General features: G+C 52.0%; 1 protein-coding gene across 3 annotated transcripts in view; it reads right to left on the minus strand.

Moving 5' to 3' along the window:
* The window catches only part of RASA3 (RAS p21 protein activator 3), a 119,297-nt gene that overhangs the window by 37,072 nt on the left and 61,551 nt on the right, over positions 1 to 20,674 (minus strand). For 2 of the 3 annotated variants that reach the window (XM_042930903.1, XM_042930908.1), the window contains exons 4-5: positions 13,012 to 13,106; positions 6,066 to 6,142 (exon numbers count right to left, since the gene is read on the minus strand). In XM_042930903.1, the coding sequence (XP_042786837.1) occupies positions 6,066 to 6,142; positions 13,012 to 13,106 (172 nt within the window). Of the gene's footprint in view, positions 1 to 6,065; positions 6,143 to 7,900; positions 7,960 to 13,011; positions 13,107 to 20,674 lie in introns of those variants that run through there. The other variant, XM_042930917.1, reaches the window with a different exon arrangement.

The raw sequence follows: 20,674 nt of genomic DNA on the forward strand, positions 1-20,674 counted from the left end.
GCTCACCAAACCATGTGGGCCTCGTCAGGCGTCCAGGCCAGCAGACTTGGACATACAAGTGAACAGGACAAAAAAGAGGGAAAAGCCACGTGTGGAAGGAACAGGGAGGTTTCCATGAGCAAGTCCAGCAGGTGTTCCGTCCACATGACCACACGAAGCCTGGGTACTGACGGCACCACCCAGGCAGGTCAGGGAGAGGCGATAGGAAAGCCCACAGATAACACCCACTACCAGCAAGACGCAGGATAGGTGAGGGCCATGAGCCTCCAGCCTCCCGAAGCCTCCAGGGTGTACACGGGTAATGGACACCCTCAGGAAAGAACTGCAAGCACTCACGGGACAAACTGTGGTTTTGGAGGGGAGACAGCCTCACCTTGCTCTTCAGCCTGGCAGGGAGGTGCTCCCAGCAGAGAAGGGTGCTCCTGGTTGGCAGGGAAGGGTGCTCCCAGTGGGGAGGGGTGCTCCCAGCTCGCGGGAAGGGTGCTCTCGGCTGGCGGGGAAGCGTTCTCCCAGTGGGGAAGGGTGCTCTCAGCTAGCAGGGAAGGGTGCTCCCAGCTGGTGGGGAAGGGTGCTCCCAGATTGCGGGGAAGGGTTCTCCCAGTGGGGAAGAGTGCTCTTGGCTGGCGGGGAAGGGTGCTCCTAGCTGGTGGGGAAGAGTGCTCCCAGCTCCAGGGAAGGGTGCTCCCGGCTTGCAGGGAAGGTTCTCCCAGTGGAGAACAATGCTCCCGGCTGGTGGGGAGGGGTGCTCCCGACGGGGAAGGGTGTGCCAGCAGCAAAGAGGGATACGCTGGAAGCAGGGAGAGAGAACTCAACCTGGCCAGAACACCCCCAGGCACCCCATGAAAGACGACCTAGGCCAGGTGAGAGGTGACGGGAGTGGGGAAGGACCTCACAGTGCTGGTCCTGCAGCCTCTGGGTGGGTGGACTGCCGGCCCCAGTAGGAATTACTGGCTGTGGTGTGCTGGGTGGTGGCCCCCAAAGAGATGTGACCTTATTTGGAAAAAGGTCTTTGCAGATGTAATCCAGCTAAGGATCTTGAGATGATGAGATTATCCTGGATTCAGGGTGGGCCCTAAACTCGATCACTAGTGTCCCTACAGGAGGGAAGCTTCACAGATACAGTGGAGAGGGTCACGTGAAGGGGGAGGAGAGAGGGAAGGGACTGCCTGCAGCCCGAGAAGCTGCGGAAGGGGTCGGGGGAAGGGACCGTCCCCTGGAGTGTCCAGATTGCGGATCTGGCTTCCAGAACTGGGATAGAATAAAGTTCTGTTGAGTTAAGCCACTTAAGATTGTGGTGTTTGGCCTCAGCAGCCCTAGGAAAGTAACACCCCTGCAGTAAGGGAATGACATGTGTCAGGAAGGCTGAGAACGCATCCCCATCACGTTCTAGAGAGGAAAGTGGGGATAAGTCACAGTGATGGTGCTGCCAGGCAGGAGGGAGGGCCTGGAGTGATTCTCAGGCAAAGAGAGAAGCGTATTGGAATGAATCTGCTTCTGCCCAACTGACTTCAACGGCCCATCGTCCCAGCTCTTACTTTCTCCAGAGCCCAGAACACACTGTGAGGTTGGCCCAAGCCCTTGCCAACCTTTGAGATGCCAGGGCACAAGGGGAGAACGCACACAAATAACCGCGTGTGCTCCTGCACATATGCCGGCATAGATGCCATTATTCCAATCTTACACAGGAGGTGATAGCAGAGAAAGTCAGAGTTTGCAGGCTGTTACGTGGCCAGGGGAGATTCTGCTGTCTTTGGACACCAGGATTTGGGGTCCTGAGGCTTTTACACTTGATAGAGTGTCCATTGTCTCCTGTTCCATCCCAAATCAGGGCTGTTTGTGGAAAGTCCCAGGTGCACAGAACACACTTAGCTCTAAGGGAGAAAGTGATAAAATACAAAATGGCTGCAATGTCAGAGGAGACCTAGTGGCCATGATGCCCACGTTAAAAAAGAAAAAAGGATCACAAATCGATCATCCTAACTTCTACCCTAAGAAATAAGAAAAGCAAAAAACCCACAAAGGCAGAAAGAAGGAAATAGTAAAGACCATAGCAGAGATAATGAAGTAGAAAAATCAGTAAAACCAAAAGCGAGGCCTTTGTAAAGATCCACAAACTTGACAAATCTTTAGCTAGGCTGACTGAGAAAAAGAGAAGACTCATATTACTAAAATTATTAATGAAAGAGGGGACATTTCTAATGACCTTAGAGAAACAAAACCATTTTTAAAAAACATTACAGAGGAGCTAACCAAATGGGAAGGCAGTGTTTCAGGGGTTAGAAGGTTTAGTATTGCTAATTCCCCAAACTGACAGATTCAATACAATCACGATCAAAATGTCAACTGCTATTTTTGTGGAAATTAACATGGTGACCCTAAAAATCACATGGAAATGAAAAGAGCTCAGGATAACAAGTCACCAAAAAAAAAAAAAAGGACCAAGATGGAGACTCACGCTTCTTGATTTCAAAATGTACCACAAATCGAAAGTTGCCAAGACTGGGTGGTACCAGCATAGGGACAGGCATGCAGGTCAACGGGATAGGTTCTGAACTATTCTATTGAACTAATACATTCATCCATTCATAGCCCAGTGGTTTTCAACAAAAATGCCAAGATAATTCACATGGAAAGAATGATGCCAAGACAACTGGATATTCAAAAGCAAAAGAATCAATGCTGGCACCTTTCTAACACCACATACAACAATTACTTCCAAACGTGGTGAGGACCTGAAGCTGAGAGCCCAAACCGTACAAATGTTAGATTGGATTAGGAAATGATTTCTTAGATCTGGACCTAAAACACAGGAAACGACAGATAACTTAGAGTTCATTGAGATTTAAAAGTCTTGTATCACAAAGAACATTACCAAGAAAGTAAAGGCAGACAGCAGAATGACAAAAAATGTTTTCAAGTTATGTATTTGACAAAAGCCTAGCATCCAGAATATACGAAAAAATCTTACATCTTAACAATAAAACACTAATAACCCAACGAAAAAATCAGCAAAGGACTTGCACAGACATTTCTTCAGAGAAGAAACAGAGCTGGCCAACAAGGACGAGAAAGGATGGTCAGTGTCATTTAGGGAAACGTAAGTCAACGCCGCTTCACACCCATCAGGAGCCTGCAAAAACAAACATGGAGAATCACGTGGGTTGGCAGGCATGCGGGGGGACCGGAGCAGTCGCACACAGCTGGCCGTGTAAATGCGGCGACCACTGTGACAAAACAGTCGGGCATTTCTTCAAAGAGTTAAGCAGAGTTAAGATATAATGCACTGATTCTACTCCTAGGTTACGTACCCAAGATAAATGAGAACAAGTCTGTACAAACGCTTATACAAGAATGTTCCCAGCAGTATTCACAATCGCCTCAAAGTGGGAACAACCCAAATGTCTACGAATGGACGATGATAAGAAAATGCGGTGTACGCACACGATGAACATTACTCGGCCCTAACATAATTGAAGCCCTGATGCCTGCTACTGCATGAGTGAAACTTGCCGACATCATGCTCAGTGAGAGAAGACAGTCCCAGAGAACCACACGTTATGTGACTCCGTTTATGTGAGACATCCAGGATAAGCAAATCCATAGGCAGGAAGCAGGTCAGTGGTTGCCAAGGGCTGGAGAGTATGGGTTACAGCTGCTCCTGGGGATGGGATTTCTTTCTTGTGGTGATGAAATGTGCTGGAACTAGACAGTGGTTAGTGGTGACGGTTGCACAACTGAGTGTGCATTTTACAATGCTGAATTTTATGGTATGTAAAGGATATTTCCTAGCGAAAGAAAAATCTACAGTGCAAGGCAAAGTGAAGAAAGAAAAGTCACTGGTCCCTCAGACACCTTTGACTCATGTGATTGGAGGATATGTGCCCCTGTGGGACTCTGTGGCACCCCCAGCCTCTTTCTCCCTCATTGCACCCCTATGGGGGACCCTTGTGCCCTGGAACTCTGAACAAAGTGTACTAGCGTGTGGCAGTATGTGCCGATGGGTGTGCTGCTTTGTACATATACGTATAGGGTGTATATACGCCAGCATGTAGACGAGTGTGTGTGCTCATGTGTACTAGCAGGTGTACCAGTGTACGTGCTAGTGTGCGCTAATGAGCATGCTAGCGTGCGCCAGTGTATCCTAACATATGTACTAGTGTGTGTTCGTGTGTGCTAGCAATGTCAGCGTGTGCTAGCATGTGTGCCGGTGTGGGAAGTCGTATAGGCTGGCATGTACCTGTATGTGTAGTAGATGCGCTGCTGCGCTAGTGTATGTAGAGTATACACTAGTACATCTATCAGTGTGTACTCACGTGTGCTAGCGTGTATGCTAGTGTGTGTACTAGTGTACGCTAGGAAGAAGCAGGCAGGATCCCACCACAAAGATGCAGGAACCAGGCAAACCCCTGGTGCTCTAACCAAGGAGACTTCCAGAAGGCAGTGTCTGGGGAGCTCCCGCGGTTGGTTGGCAGGGACAACATGGAAGGCAGGAACTCTGGGGGTGGGTGGGGACCGGTGGGGATGGCAGGGTGGGTAGTTGTGAAGTATCGCTCCGTCTCCTGCTCTGGGCACCACACCTGTCCTCTGATCAGGCCCACTCCCCCACCTCTCCCTGGACAGGACCACGGCTCTGTGCCCTCCCCAGAGAAACAGCTTACTTCCACCCTCCCTCACCTGGACATGAGGCTGGACGGGATGGCTGTCAGAACAGGAATCCTGGCCCATGTCTCCTATGTTCACCCTCCTGACTCAGTGCTCTGCCCAGCCTGGTCCATTCTGTCTCCCAACCTCTAAAGCGCACTTCTTATCCTACGTAAGGCTCTTTCTGAACAGCCTTAAGTTGTTTTGGAACACGGTGAGATAAGCCTACAAATAAACAAGGAAACAGGCAACTCTCTCTCCCTGCTACAGGGTCTGAGAGCACAGCAACTACTTCAAGAACAGGAGCACAGAAGCAGCGAAGGACAAAGCTCACGGTGTCCTCCCCATGTCCCATACCAAGTCCTGTGCACGTCCTACACACATTCCCATGCGTGTCCCCCTGCAGCCAGAAGTGACCAGATGACAGGTTCCAACAATGCTGTGGGAAGCAGGCCAGGGCTCCCCAGGGTGGCAGACGATGTAGGATCCTCCTTGAGCCCCCACCCTGGGCCCTATGCAGGGACACAGGGAGCACAATCCTAAAGTGGAACTCGCCCATTCTCACTGAAGCCCTTTCTGCCAGAGATGGTTAAGAGATGAATTCAGGAAACTGTCTTCTCCTAAGATGAAGCACGCGGAAACGTCTGGTCTCTCTCCTGGTTTCTGTGAACCTTCACTCTTCACTTCCTCTTCCGAGACTCCTTTCCCACCGCCCTTCACTCAGGACATACCAGAGGCTCCAAACATGCCAGCTACAGACAGATGGGCCAGATGGCACTCTGACGCCCTCCCACGGGACCCCCAACTACTGCAGGCGTCGTCGGTAAAAACAAATGTGGGGCCCATGGGGCAAGCAGTGAGAGAACAGGGTCTTGGCCAGGGTGTGTGTGCCCCAAGGTCTCACTGGGGTAACAGGGCAAGGACCCTGCACACAATGTGAGCTTGTGCGTGTGTCCGGGCATCTCCCAAGAGTCCTCGGCCCCCTCCTCTATGGGATCCGTGACCCTAAATGTCAAGAGCCTCACCTGCTTAGACACGTGCACAGACATTCACACTCACCAAGCGTTGCAGGGTAGATGGAGCCCCGGATTCGGAGTGCAAGATCTGAGTTCAGGCCCTAGCTCTGCCGACAGGCCTCAGACACACCTCTGCACTGTTTCCTCACCTGTATTGCCCTGGGTGAGACAGCACCCGCTTTGCCTAAATGTCCCCCTGAGTAAGTATGGCTATTCACAAAAGCCAAATTCATTACCTCTAGCATTTGCTTTACTGAGGATTTCAAGAACAATGTGCCAGAACCTCTAAAAACCCTGTCATTGTGGGGAATCGCCGACTTTGGGATTTCTGACTCATTTGTTTGAAAAACAAGGACCCGTCCTGGGTCAGAGTTACTACTTCACGAAGACCAGGTGTCCATGTCTTACCGCGTGGCCAGCTTGTGGCAGACGACGCCCGTGTCGGTGATGACCTCACTCAGCCTCAGCTCCAGGTGGACCTTGCCCTGAAAGGCATAAGGACACAGGGTCACGAGGGGCTGGCCACGCGTAGGGGAGAGCTCCCCAGAGTCTCTGCTCATAAACGTGAAGCTGTGTCTGACCGCATGCAGCATCCACAGCGCTGCCCCCACCCTACTCAGATCCCAGGGCTCCAGATGAGGCACGGCTACCCCCGAGTTAAAGGGTCCAACCCAACAGGCACATTGCAATCCCAGCTTTAAGGACAGCAGACCGCTGTTTCAGAAGAAAGAAGTCAAAAGGCACAAGGAACAGGTGCCAGAGAAAGCAGCCTCCCCAACATGTTTGCTTGCTTTTATCTGCGTCCCTTCATACAACAGATGCCTGCGTCAGACACCTGCCCCATCGCCTCAGTACATGTGCATGTGTGTCTGTGTGTGTGTGGCCTGGACACCATGCCAGGGGAAATCAGTCCTGTGCCCCAGGCAGGAAGTTAATGCCCATGGATGCTTCTGAAGGACAGGGGAGCAGAGGTGGCTGGAATTTTGAGAGCAAGACCAGTGCTGTGTTTCTGCCTGCATCTACATCTCTGCCAATGTCAGCCCAGCTGGAGGACCCAACCAGGTTACCATCAGGGGTCAGGGGTCAGGAGAGGGAAGAGGAGAGGGGACTGCGAAGAAGAGAGGAGGTTGTTCCTAAGAAACATGCAACAGTAGCAGGTGTGACACACTGACATATTTCTAGGAGTACACACAATGTTAAAATTAACGCTCTTTTTAATTAGAAAAGTGGCTGAGCTGGATAATCTCCAAGGTCCCTTCTGACTGAAACTTCTAGACTCTGCAACTTGGGGAGGGCCCTCTGAAGGCTGCCTTGTGCTAGAAGAATCCAGGGCCCCAGACTGACAGACGGATGGATGGATGGACTGGAGGAAAGCATAGGCAGGACTGCTCAGCAGCGCCCCCAGTGGCCTCCTGGGTTCTCCTGCAGCTGCGGAGACACCTGCACAGGGCCCTGCTTGCCCAGCGGCGTTGAGGCCAGCCTCCCGGGTCCTCTGGCTCACCCACGACACTGACACGGGAGACCTGACGTGCCCCTGATGTGCCCCAGGCGCTGCCCTTTCTGGCCCTTCCCTCACCTGCAGGACAAATGGTCTCAGGAAGGGGAAGTGATGGATGATGGGTCCAGAGCAGCATCACACCTGCGTGACCCTGGGCAACATCCGGTGTCCAGGGCACTGACCCCGTATTTGCAGAGGCGCTGACGGGCTCCGGCCACGCACATAACTCCAGGAATACCTCCTGAGCACCGCGCTTCCCAAGGGGTCAACGGGCCCTTCCCAAAGCCCTGGGAGCTTCTGGCCCAGAACGCCCCTCCCATGACAAGCGTGCACACAGCAGGCTCCAGGACACACACCACCCCATCCACCCAGCCTGGGGGGGGGGGGGGGGCTCGGTGCCGCCGGCTCTGCAGGTGCGGCAAACACACGTCCACGCTGCCAGCAGTGACCCTGGCAGGCCGCATCCTGCAGCTCCCTTGCGCGGAGCCGGGTCAGGCTCCGGGCTCCCCGCCGGCGCCCTGAGGGAGGCGCTGCCATCTGCCAAGGTGAGAGTGGGAGGCGCAGGCCACCCACTCCCCCTCGTCGCCCACGCCCCTTCGTCGCGCATGTCCCCCTCCCCCGCTCCCCTCGTCGCGCACATCACCCATGCCCCCTCGCCCCGCACGCCGCCCATGCCCCCCTCGCCACCCTTCAAACCCAACCACTCGGCAAATGCTCCACCTGAGGGAGCAGAGGAAGGACGTACCCCTAACAGGCTGCTCCCGGTTGACGCCCGCAACCTGCATTCCCAGCCGCGAAACAAAGTCCCCACGGCCGTTCGGAGATCACGTCACTACTTCTGAGAGGCTTCTGACAAGTGGGGACGTGTCCGGGCTGAGACAACCCCACCAACGACGACCGACAGCCCCATTTCTGGTTTGTCCCAGAAGAGGACCCGCACATCACACGGCAGGCCCCGCTGCTCCGCTGCTGAGCTTCCTCTCCAGGGGGTGCACCTCCCCACCGAGGGGGGCAGACGCTGAGAGGAACACCTCCCCGGCCAGGGGGCAGATTTTGAGGGGAGCACCTCCCCAGCAAGGGGGCAGATGCTGAGGGGAAGCACCTTCCCACTGAGAGGGTAGATGTTGTTGGCTAATGCATGCTGCCACCATATTCGGGAGACTAGGGAGAGGACGGGTCGAAGTTACACAAAACAGTACAAACTCAGAACATCACTGAAAGGACTCCTCCCCCCTCCTCCCAAAGTTAAGGCAATAAATCTGCAGTTCAGAAGTTCACATCCGAAGCCAGACACAGGTTAAGGGCGTGCCCCGTGCCCTGTGGGTGACACACCACCGCCCTCACAAACAACCCGGCCACAAACACCTACACGCAGGGGCACGGGGGCGCCACACCCTCCACCCCCCGGACAGACAGGAAGTGTGGGTTCTCCAGCTCGCCTCTGCACAGCATTTGACACCCGCTAAACGCCACCCCGCCCTCGAAGAATCTGACCCTGGGCTTGTTTTGATCTCAGCAGAGTCTCCCCCCTTAGAGGCCTAGTCACAGGCCCCACGTGCTGAGCTGAGGGCAGGAGGTGGGGCCCGGCTGGGCAGGCCCCCTGAGGACTCCGCCCAAGGGCCCTGCATCTGTGAGGAGAAAAGCCTTGGAGCAGCGCGTTACAAAATGCTGACTGCATAGCTTTTCCCATTTTTATTCAATGTGAACAGTGATAGTAAGAAGTTTAAAAAGCAACTGGGAGATGAACACCCGGACCTGCGGGCCGGCCGCTGCCCATAAACACCCTGTCCCGCTGCAGAGAGGGACCCATCCACATCAGGACCCACCAGCGCGGCCAGTCCTGGGCCATAAATCACACAATGTCTGCTCTTGGATCGGAACTTGAAATACAAATCACTATCAGAAAGACAGCTTAAAATCCCCAAATATTTGAAGATTGAACAGCATACTTCCAAATAACAGACCAAAGAAAAAGTCTCAAGAGCAACTGAGAGATATTTGATTTTATTTCTTTTCATAAGTGAAAATGAAAATAAAACTTATCACAATGTGTGGGATACAGTGAAAGCAGTGCTTGCTGAGAAATTTATAGCAGTGACCGCACACATTTGAGACAAAAGATCTAACCTCAATAATCTAAGGAAACTGGAAAGAGAAGAGCAAGAGCAGAAATCAACAAAACTGAAAACAGAAAATCAATAGAAAAAAATCAACAAAACCAAAAGCTGTTTTTGTTTGTTTTTTAACGATCAATAAAACTGATTAAACCTCTAGCTAGGCTAAGAAAATAGAAAACACAAATTACTAATAACAGAATGAAAGAGGGGCCATCACTGGTGCTGCCGCGAAGCCATCCTGTGGGTTCTGAACCGGCAGTTCCGGGGGCACCTTTGTCACACCAGTGGAACTCAGGACAAAGAATGACCCTCCGTGAATGGAGGATAAGAATCTCTCGTATTGTTATACTCTAGCTCCTGGAGGCAGCTAATGCGCCACAGGGATACTAATAATAGAGGCCTAGTGGGGCAAGGACACAGGAGTCCCTTCTACTTTCTGGTCAGTTTTCTGCAAACATAAAATTGAAAAAGTTTATCACCTAAGAAAGAAAATCACAGTGGTTCCCACACATTTTTCTCAGGAAAGCATCAGATCCCTGGCCTGGAGAGAGGGCCTCAACCACGGGCTGCGATGACAGCAGCAGACTGCACCCTCCCGGTCAAGCCCCGGTCCGCACGCCTGGAGGTCGGGGCCGGAGTCAGCGCACAGGAGGGCCCCTGGTCACCAAGCACTCGGACCTTGGTGGCGCTGAGAGCAGGCGAGACTCCCGTGAACACAGAAGCCAAGGACCAGTCAGAAACGGCACGTGGAGGCCAGCCCTTGCCTCCCTCACTTCCCCAAACCCACAGGAAGATTCAGAGCTGGGCCCTCAATGCAGACAGCTGCTGGCTCTTGGCAAGTCCTTCAAGCAGGGTTGTCTGACACAGAGGACAGACGAAATTCCTGGGGTTTCCAGCCACGCTAAAGGTGCTGGAAGACGGCCAGAGTTTGCTGTCAGAGTTTTCTGGATGCACACTTCAACGGCAAGTCTGCTGAGACCACAGAGCACGTGGCAGAGCTCAGTGGCAGCCGGGTGTCCTCAGAGGAGCTGGGGAAGGGTCCCTGGGCCCGCTCAGGTGATGGGTGGGGACCGACTCCCTCCCCTTGCAATACGGAGAAGCACCTGTCCCTGCCAACCGCGTGGTTCTGATCCTCTCACCCAGGGTCAGGGAAAGAACAGAGCAACTACTTCTTGTGAATAAAGTGATTTTCCAGAGACTTTAACAAACATCAGTTCCAGAAGGAATCAAGAAATTTTTAATTGCCTTTCCCCCCATTACTTTGATTCCTTGATCTCTTGTTGGCCCCAGTTTTCTGGCACTTTCTTTCTGACGCATGCCTTTACATATGAATTGCAGAACCGATGGATTCAAGAAACCATATACCATCCTCTGCCCTTCTAAAAATTGTAAATGAGACATTTCAGGATGAAGCAGCTGTAGGCAAAAGATTGTGCTGCACTTTTACGGGCCAGTTTGAATGTAGGGACCACTGCTCCCTCCACAGTTATGACCGCTTCCTAGGCAGGTACTCTGAGATCGAAGTACCCTAAATAAAACCCTCAGCACAGGGCCTGGACCTTGGCGGGCACTCAATACACACAGTCCTTCCTCTGTCTCCCCAGTACCAGCAATACCCATTTGCTGCTCGTAACGCTGATCCCTAGGAAGCTGGCCCAGCTACAGGCACACCCCATCTGGAGGGTGTAAGGGTCGGGCTCAGGAGGACAAGGTCCTGGTCCACAGGCACATGAAAGGCACCAGTTATGAAACAGTCTGGATGCTCCACACAGCACAGTACAATCAACACACACACTGCATTTATAAGGTTTGTGGTGACGGAGTGGTTCTGGACCCTGATTGTGGTGGTGGTTGCACAGACCTCCACACATGATGAAATGCACGGGATACACATGTGATTTGCACGTGCACGCACACACTGTATGTGTGCAGACATGTGAAAGTGGTGGGATCTGAGGTCTGTGCACTGCAGAATGTCTGTGTCCCGGCTGTGGCCAGTTACGCAGGATGCTGCCATGAGGAAAACGGCATGAAGGAACACAGGCCTTTCTTCACTTGGTTTTGTCTTTAAGGATAAATAGGAGAGCACACAGTTTGCTAATCATCATTGCCTGTGTACTATTTTCTGGGACTGTCTATGAATCTGTAAGCATTTCAAAATTAAAAGTTAAGTTTAAAAACAAGGGGAGAAAAAAGAAAAGCTACACTTGACAATGAAGTCAGACTTAAACCAGGGCTGGCCCAGTGTGAAGAACGCAGTGAAGACACATCGTGGCCGGCTGCTGGCGGAGGAGTCCTCGTCACCGCCACAGCCTGTTCCACTGCTGAACAAAAGTCATGGGGAAACCGCCAAATCAAAAGGCAGGAATGGCACGTGGCCCTGTAGCCTTCCGTCTGCAGACGGGGTTTCTGGGCAGCCCGTGTGCTCCTGGTGTTAATTAGCTCATTGTCACTGCTACAGCTGCTCTTGGAATCTGGGCACACATGGGGATTCTGCAGTAGCTGTGTGTCTACTGATTTCTGCGGCACGTGTGGGCCCCTTGGCCAGAATTCAGTGTAAGCCACTGAGACAACATCTTTCTTGGGCTCAGCTCCTCAACCCTTCCCTCCCCCTGCCTCTTTCTCCAAGTCTGTGGATTGATCGCAGGGGCCACCAGGGGCCCCACAGCACATGGAAACTGGACGCTCTGCCTTCACCCTCACAGCTCAACCAAGGCTGAGGGTCTACAAGGAAGTGTGGGGACAAGCAGCCAGCCAGGGCCCCAAATGCCGGGCCAGGTGCCTGTGGGTGGGATGTGCCAGGCAGAGCGGGGTGCTCAGCAGCTACCTACTTTGGGGATTCTGTCCGAGGCACCACCTTGCCGCACATCAGGTCCCGTCCAGTATTCACAGAACCCCATTTTACATATGAGGAAACGAGGCTTGCTGGGGGCCCCGCCGACGTATTTCACTGGTGGATGGGGGCACTGGGCTTGGATCCAGGCCTGCCTATGCCAGACCCTGTGCTGGCTCCCATACCCTGGCCAAGCCCTGGCGACTCCCAGGACCGCTGACGACAGTGCTCCCATGTCCTGGTGTCACAGCGGTGCGCTATCCTCCCGCTTGTGGATTGCAGACACCAGCGCGGGCTTAGGAGCTCAGCTGGAAGCCACACAAGCAAGGTCGAGGGAGAAGAGAGGCTGTGGGCCACCCTCCCAGCGTGTGTTGTCCCAGATGCTTGGTGTGGGCATGGGCAGTGCCCCATCACAGAGAAGGGAGGGTTGGGAACTGGAACCCCACAGCCTCCCCACACCGGGGCAGGGGGTCAGTCCCTGATGACACATGGCCGAGAAGAGCCCAGGGGACGCTTCAGACGACAGGAAACTCGGTGACTGGTCACTTCCCTTCTCTCCAAACCCTCCTTTGCTACACGTGGGAGCTGGAAATGCACGCGGGCCCTTCCAGCAACTGGGACCCGCAGTGCGAGGCTGTGCGTTCGCTCCTGCCCCAGCTTTGCTTTTGCTTGCCCATATTTTCTGTTCACCTTCAGTTCTGTGTAATTACTGTCCTTTCCAATTTTATGCTTCACACATGTCAAAGTGCGACAATAACCGAAAGAATGAACACAGTGAACAGGCCTAGGCGCATCGTGGATAAGAGGATGCACTTGCTAACCATCACTCCCTGTTAGGATCCCAGTCCTGCATCTGTCTCTGCAGCCACCCCGCAGCCCCTCCCACAGGCCCCACCGAGGCCTCACCTGCACTTCAGAGTCTGCATCCACGTGCTGCAGCTGGAACCACGTGTCCCTGTTGTGGTACTTGGGCAGGTCCTCCTTCTGGATGGCCACCTTCCCTACAACACACACGCAGAAGAAAAGCAGTCACATGAGGGGACAAACCCCCGAAACAACAAGCGGGGCTCTCCACCACCACCGCCAGGCTTCGCAGAGGCATCGTCCAGAACAGGTAACTGGGTAACCCAATAACACCATGCTGTCTTCCTTCCAGCGGGTCAGTACGTGCCACATTTCCTCTGGAAAGCCTCACATGGGACCTGGCTGGGGCTACCCATTCTGCTCCTTGATTCGAGGTTTTAGGAGAAGAAAAGCCTGCCCATCTGTCTGGTCCCAGGGAGCTCAGAACAGGCTGCCTCAGAATAGGCCGCTCTGAGCTGGAGGCAAGTGAGTGCCAGCAGGTGCAGGAAGAAGCCTTCCCAGAGCTCCCTTGGCTGCCGGCCCCCTGCAGCCCAGGAAATGTCTGAGGAGCAGAGGCTGCCATGGACCCTCACTCAGGAGGTGTTATGGTGAGGAGGTCAGAGGGGTGCCCCCAGGATAGTCCTGCACAAACAGCCCTAACTCCACTAACCCCCATGTGCTCGCCTCCCAGTCTGCCACCCTTGGAGGCCCAAACTCTTTCCCCCTCGTCTGGTCGCTGCTCTGGACACAGACTGTCCAGCCTGCTCTTGGAGCAAGCCGTCACTGAGGTGTCCCCTGCGTGACATATGCCACAGGTGTTAACTCTCTTGTTAATCTCTCTGTGAGTCCAGTGTCACAGGGAGAACCTCGGTGGGCAGAGAGAAAGGTTTCCTCCAACCTGGGACTCCAGACCCCATGAGACTTACCCACTGGGCACAGAGGGGTACTTGGAAGGCAACACACGTGCCAAGAAGCCTGTCCAAGTGCCAGAGGGCTGGGCCCTCAGGACTTGGGACAACTGACTCCCACCATTGCTACCTTCAGCCCCCATGCACCCGTCCATTGGCCATTCATCATTTCGGCATATTTGTGTGGCTCCATATTCCCAAAGAGAAGGTCACAGCACCTCGCACCTCCCAGCCGGAAAACAGCCCTGGGAAAGACCCTGGAATCATGCCACTGGGCTCACTGGCACGGCCAGCACCAGTGTCCCCCCGCCCCCCGAGAAGCAGATGCAGTGGCAATGCCACTGACCACCTGGACCCCACTGGTTCAGCTCTCACCTGGAGGACCCTGCACAGCCACAGACCGCACGACATATCAGAGCCACTGCTGGCAGTTGACAGGTGGCCACGGAAGGGAGAAGACAGACGGCGAGAGGCAGGTGCAGAGCCAGGGACATGCTGCACACAAAGGCGCTACAGAAATGCAACAGAAGCCCAACTTACAGGCCACATGGGATCCCCTCCAGCAGCATCGTCATGGGGCAGGATGGCTCCCTCGGGACCCCCACTCCTTCTCCACCTCGGTCCTCCCTGCCCCCAGCACCTGGCCTGCTGGGTCTCGGGCCTCCGACCACCCCCCACCACCCCCACACACGGCCACCAGGCAGACTGGCGAGAAAACACTGTCCTTCCTCTCTGCAGCTCTTGCAGACCGATCCCTTTTCCTCGCCACGGGAATGTGATTCTGAGTCCATGGAATAAAGCCATGTGAAAACAATTCTTGGAATTGAATTGAGCAATATATTTCATTGAAAAAAAAAAAAAAAACCTTCAGACTGTGATTAGTGCAGCTGGATGGGAGGGTTACGTGTGAGGTTTGAAATTTTAAGTAACTGCAATGTTTTTATGAGCTTTAGTCGGAACAGGGAAGAGCCGCGTCTTTAATGCTTACGTGAACCCTACAGCTTACACATCCAGGCTTACACAGAAGTATACTAATGCGTCCTTTTTAAACGCATATATTAGAGTTTCTAAGTGCCGTTTGGAGACAATACCTAACCCACAAACTATAATATCTACTTAAATGTGTCCCCATCTATCTGAGTGACAGCAAAAGGTCACTGAGCCGCTCTGGGCCTCGCTGTCTCACAGTGGTGGTGCTGCCTGCCTTAACACAGTAAAAAGTCCAGGCTTATTTCCTCTCTGGGGTGCTACATCTGTGAGGGTCTGTTCAGAACACAGCATATGCCAGGTGGCACAAGAGGGCAGGTGACGCAGAGAACCTGGTACAGAGGGTGAGAGGACGTGGCGGAAGATGGATACAGAAACCTGCAGGAAGGTTAAGCTGACTTAATGAGGGACAGACAGATGCTTCCTGAAATGAGCCGGCAGCAGGGATGCTGCTCGTATCACTCCAGTTCACCCCGGCGTCCTAGCTAGCGCACAGAGGCAAGAAAAAGAAGCAAGGGCACGTACCCTAGAAAGGAAGAAATGTTTGCAGAATCTATAGGAAAAGATAGTAGAACAGGTGTGTTCAGCAAAACCACAGAATGCAAAGTAATACATAAAGATCAATTGTACTTGTGCATGCAAGCAATGAGAACAAAAAGTGAAATAAAGGGGCACCTGGGTGGCTCAGTTGGCTAAGTGTCTGACTCTTGATTTTGGCTCAGGTCATGATCTCAGGGCTGTGAGATTGAGGCCCACATGGGGCTCTGCACTAACAATGTGGAGTCTGCTTAATATTCTCTCTCTCCCTCTGCTCCTCCACTCACACACTCGTGCCCTCTTGGTCTCTATCTCTCTCAAAAAAGAATTGAAATAAAAAAAAAAAAAGTACCATTCACAAAATGATGCTTTTATGGCTTGTGCCTCTGGTGTGCTACCTAAGAAATCTTTGTCTACTCCATCAAAACCATAAAATACATAAGGATAAATACACACACACACACATATGTGTGTGTGTGTGTGTGTGTGTGTGTGTGTGTGTGTATTTATACATATGACGCGTATACTGAAAACCTATCACAAACACTGATGAGAGAGGTTAAGAGAAGACCAAGCATGTGCTCTATTAGAGGGTCCAAAGAGATGTTAAGATGTTAATTCTCCTCCAAATTAATCTACACACCTACACAATCTCAGTGGTGTTGGAAATTGAGAAGTGGATTAAAAAATGTGAGTCACAACTCGAAGGGCCTAGAACAGCAAAACAAGTTTGGAAAAGAACAGTTGACATGCTCACACCGCTGACTTGAGACTGGATTTGAGGCTACAGGCGCCGAGACAGCGGGCACCAGGGCCAGGCAAGGATCACAGACCAACGGACCAGGACAGAGGACCAGAAACAGACCCGTGCATATGAAGTTGGTGGTTTTCAGGAAGGCATCAGGGTAACTCAATGGATAAACCATTGCTGGATGGTCCTTCAGCAAACGAGGGTGCCACAACCCGACATTTATGAGAAAAAAAATGAACTTTGTGCCACGTGTGCAATTCACCTGGAATAGATGTAAATGTAGGAGCTAAAACCATAAGCTTTCTACAAAAAAGAAGGAGGAGGATGAGGAGGAAATCTTCACAGCCCTGGAGTAGGCAAAGATTTCTTAGATATGACATCAAAAATATAAACTATTAAAGAAAGAATTTTGACTAATTGGACTTCATCAAAATTAAAAACTTCTGGCCTTCAAGAGACACTGGTAAGAAAATGAACAAAGGGAAGAAAATATTTGTAAAACAAATGATCCAATGAAGCACTTGTATCCAGAATACACAAAAAACTTTAACAACTCTGTAATAAAACAACCCAGTTAAAAGGGCAAAAGATTTGGACAATTCACCAAAGAAGAGATATAGACGGTAGACATATGAAAACATGCCTCATTCTTCATCATGAAAATGCAGTAAAAACCACAGTGAGATCCTACACACATATTAGAATGACAAAAATGGGTTAAAAATTAAAAGTGCCAACTCTGAGTGTGTGGAGAGGCTGTGTGGTTCCTGAGGCTCTCACGCAGCTGCGGAGAATTCAAGATGGCACAGTCACGGAGGAGCACGGCGTGGCAGTCTCTACCAGGGGCAGACACACACCACAGCGGTGGGGGAACCTTTTTCCTCCTACCCTTCTAGGTTCTCTAGGGCTCTGCAACAGAGGAAAGATGAACAAGAGAACAACAAACAGAAGTTTACCAATATGTCTCTCAGATCTACATGGGGGAAACTCAGCAGTGCACAGGCACTTGTGCTAATGCAACATCTTAACCTGAAACAATGACAAATTTCAGAGAAAAGACACCAAGGAAAGGCCTTCAGGTTTCCAGGGCACAAACTACAACAAGGGGTGAGTGGACTAAAGGGTGTCATGTAGACCCCTCTGGTGTCACCTTGAAGCTAACTCTAGGGTCATCTCGGTGATTAACTTCTGGCAAGTTCATGTCCTACTTTTAGGGCAGGCTGGAGATCTTTTCCTGTGCCTGCTTATTCTCAACTGCCTTCAGCTCAAAGTAATCCTTATGCCAAAGTGTGTATTTGGGGATGGCAAATTCTGCCATCTTTCAACACTTAGACGCCCTGGCAATCTGCCTCTTAGGAATCTTCCAAGAGAAACAAAAACACGTGTCAATATAAAGACCTGGTATAACGATAAGAGTGTTGCCAGCAGCTTTATTCACAACCACTAAAAATTGGAAACAACCCTCACTTCCATCCAGTGCTGAAGTGGTAAACAGCAGCACATGTGTACAAAGGGATGCTAGGTGAGGGGAGCATACTAGATGAAGGGAGCCAGACATGGCGGCCCACGTACTGTGTGGTTCCATTTGTGTGATACTCTGGAAAAGGTAAGACTGTAGAAATAGATGCCACATGCTTCGTTGGGGGCACTGAGGGTATAGGGAGTGCGTCAAAAGAGGCTGCAGGGAAGCTCTGGGGGATGGAAAGAAGTCTTAACTGTGGACCATTAACACGGCTGTCAACACCTGTCAGACTCCACGCCTGAAGAAGGTGCATTGCACCGCATAAAAATTATACTTCAATAAACCTCGTTATAAACAAAAGAATAAAGGTCTTGTTTCTGCCTCTCCCCTTTGGTAGAGAATCTGGAGGAAGCTGCTGCCAGTCCTGGGCTGGAGGGACAGCTGGAGAGACAGTGGTTTGAGCCAGGTCCCCCAGAGGAAGAGGGGCCTTGGGAGGACCCTGGGCAGGGGTGGCCACCAGAGCCAGAGGCTGGAGAGTGGGGAACGCCCCAGCCTCTGCCCCACCTCCCAATCCTGCCAGCCCAGACCTAACTGGAGGCTGGGTGGGTGGAGGGGGAGAAGGGGAGCCCAGGAGCGATCCAAGGGGCACAGGGACCGTTCACTAGAATCCCCCGTACCAAGTAGCATGGACTAAACACACTTCCTTGTTTTGGTCACCAAAACCATCAATGCCATTCAGAGCCTTGGTCTGCACCACAGGACGGCTCTGTGTTGGTGCAATTCTAGCCCAAAGGAGAGCAGCCACACTTCAGTGTGTCTAGCAGCCGCATCCCGGTTAAAGGACATCCCCTGTGCACGAGAAGCACTGAAAGCAGCTACTGGACCACGGCCCCTCAACACACTGAGGCCACCTGGCTGGAAACCCTGCCTGATATCAACTCCTTCTGGTGCTAACCTTCTCTGGCCCAGGAAACCCCAGGCTGCCGACCACATGTGATGGAGGGATCGCAGCCGATGTGCACCCTCCCGCGCAGGTCACTTCCAGTTACCCCCAAACCCACTCTGGATGTTTCTCGCCTACAGCTGACCTTCAGCCCACAGGGGCACAGGGTGGACTGGAGGGAAGGCACCTGGACCAGGTCGCGGCACCCTGCTCCTGCAGCTCTGGGTTCTGTAATCAGCCCTCGCTATTAAGCTCCAGAGTCTGGACTATGTGTTTCCAGTGGGCACCTCCACCGGGACACACGTGCGGCACCAGGGAGCCTGGAGGTGAGTGCGGTTTCCTCCAGGTGTGCGATGCCATCAGACCCGACATCAGAAACCCCAAGAAGTCAGTGACACTGTGATTGATCCCATGGCATGAATTTATACTCTCATCGTGGTAACAACATAATCACTAGTCTTAACTTTAGTCTCTCCCTGGAGACCCAGGTCGTTGATTATTTCTACAGCTGCAAAAATGGTGGCGGGGCATCGACATCCAACTGCTGACATAGCAGTTTCAACGCCACCAAGACTGCTAAGCCATTATGCTGCTGGTTACCTTTAAAAATGGCAGAGGCCCGGGGCGCCTGGGAGCTCCATTGGTTAAGTGTCCGACTTCAGCTCAGGTCATGATCTTGCAGTTCATGGGTTCGAGTCCTGCATCAGGTTCTGTGCTGACAGCTCAGAGCCTGGAGCCTGCTTCGGATTCTGAGTCCCCCTCTCTCTGCCCCTCCCCTGATCATGCTCTGTGTGTGTCTCTCTCTCAAAAATAAATAAGTATTAAAAAAAAATTTTAATGGCAGATGCCTTAAAGAGGATATCAATAAACAGCTTATTTGATTATTTTGAGGAGACATAACCAACAACCATTTGAGCAGTTTCTCTGGTTGAAATGTGCAAAAGTAGGGCACCTGGGGGCTCAGTCAGTTGAAAGTCCAACTCTTGATTTCAACTTGGGTCATGATCTCACAGCTCTTGAGTTCGAGCCCTGCATCAGGCTCCATGCTGCCATGAAGCCTGCTTGGGATTCTGTCTCTCCCTCTCTCTGTCCTTCCCCTGCTCCTGCTCTCTCTCTCAAAATAAATACACAAACGTTAAAAAAAAATTTAAATGTGCAAATATAATTTTTTATCCTTAAGATTACCACTCAAAAAAGCTTTCCTATGTCTCCAAAGATAAATCAAATCTTCTTCATTATAGTGTAATCTGAGTCAACACGGAAACCATCTGGGAAGCCTCTGGGTACTGGATGACATCTGATGCTCAGACTGAAGACCTATCACACACCAGCAGGATGAAAAGGGGATCCAGAGCGAGAGCAGGTTCTGGGGTGATGCGCAGGAGACCCACTAAAGGGTCTTTGGCAGGAAGGACCAAAGCGGGTGCGGACACACCCCCTCCTCCCATGCCTCTGCTAACACTGGTAACCACTCCCCTACAAAAACGACAGGAGATGCTTAGCACACATGCTAGCTGTGCATCTTCAGGCAAGTATCTTACCCTCTCTGAGCCCACTGCTTCTTCTTTAGCAAGTGCAGGTGGTACCTACTTCCAGGGGTTATGCCCATGAAAATACTGGCACAGTGTCTGGCATGTACCTGCGTCCAATACGTGTTAGTTTCCTTTTAACTGTTAGGATCAGCTGAGGAGCCCCACAAAACCAGGGAGTTTCAGGCTCAGCCCCCGAAGACAGGCTGCACACGAGCTCATCACCACAGGCTAGTCAGATGTCAGGAAATGGAGGCGCGTTTAGAGACTTCTTGCGTTAGGAAGGTGTGGCAGGCACCCCCATGATGGTGGTGGTCTGTGTGGATGCACAGTGGGGGCCATGCTTGTGTATGTGAATGGAGACAGAGAGGCTCCTGTGGACATTGAGAGGTTTAGTCCAGATAACAATTTGAGTCAGATTACGAAAGGTCTTCAATGCATGCTACGGAGTACAGACTTTCCTCTCTGAGCCACATCCAGCAGTACAGCTACAAGCTTGACAATTTCTCCCTCCCTTCCCTTCTCTCCTTCTTTTTCTTCCCTCCTTTCTTCTCCTTCCCTCCCTTTCCATTCCTTTCTTCCTTTTTTTTTTTTAAATATTAATCAGGC

Source organism: Panthera leo, chromosome A1 (genome assembly GCF_018350215.1).
Source record: "Panthera leo isolate Ple1 chromosome A1, P.leo_Ple1_pat1.1, whole genome shotgun sequence".
Taxonomy (NCBI): Eukaryota; Metazoa; Chordata; class Mammalia; order Carnivora; family Felidae; genus Panthera; species Panthera leo.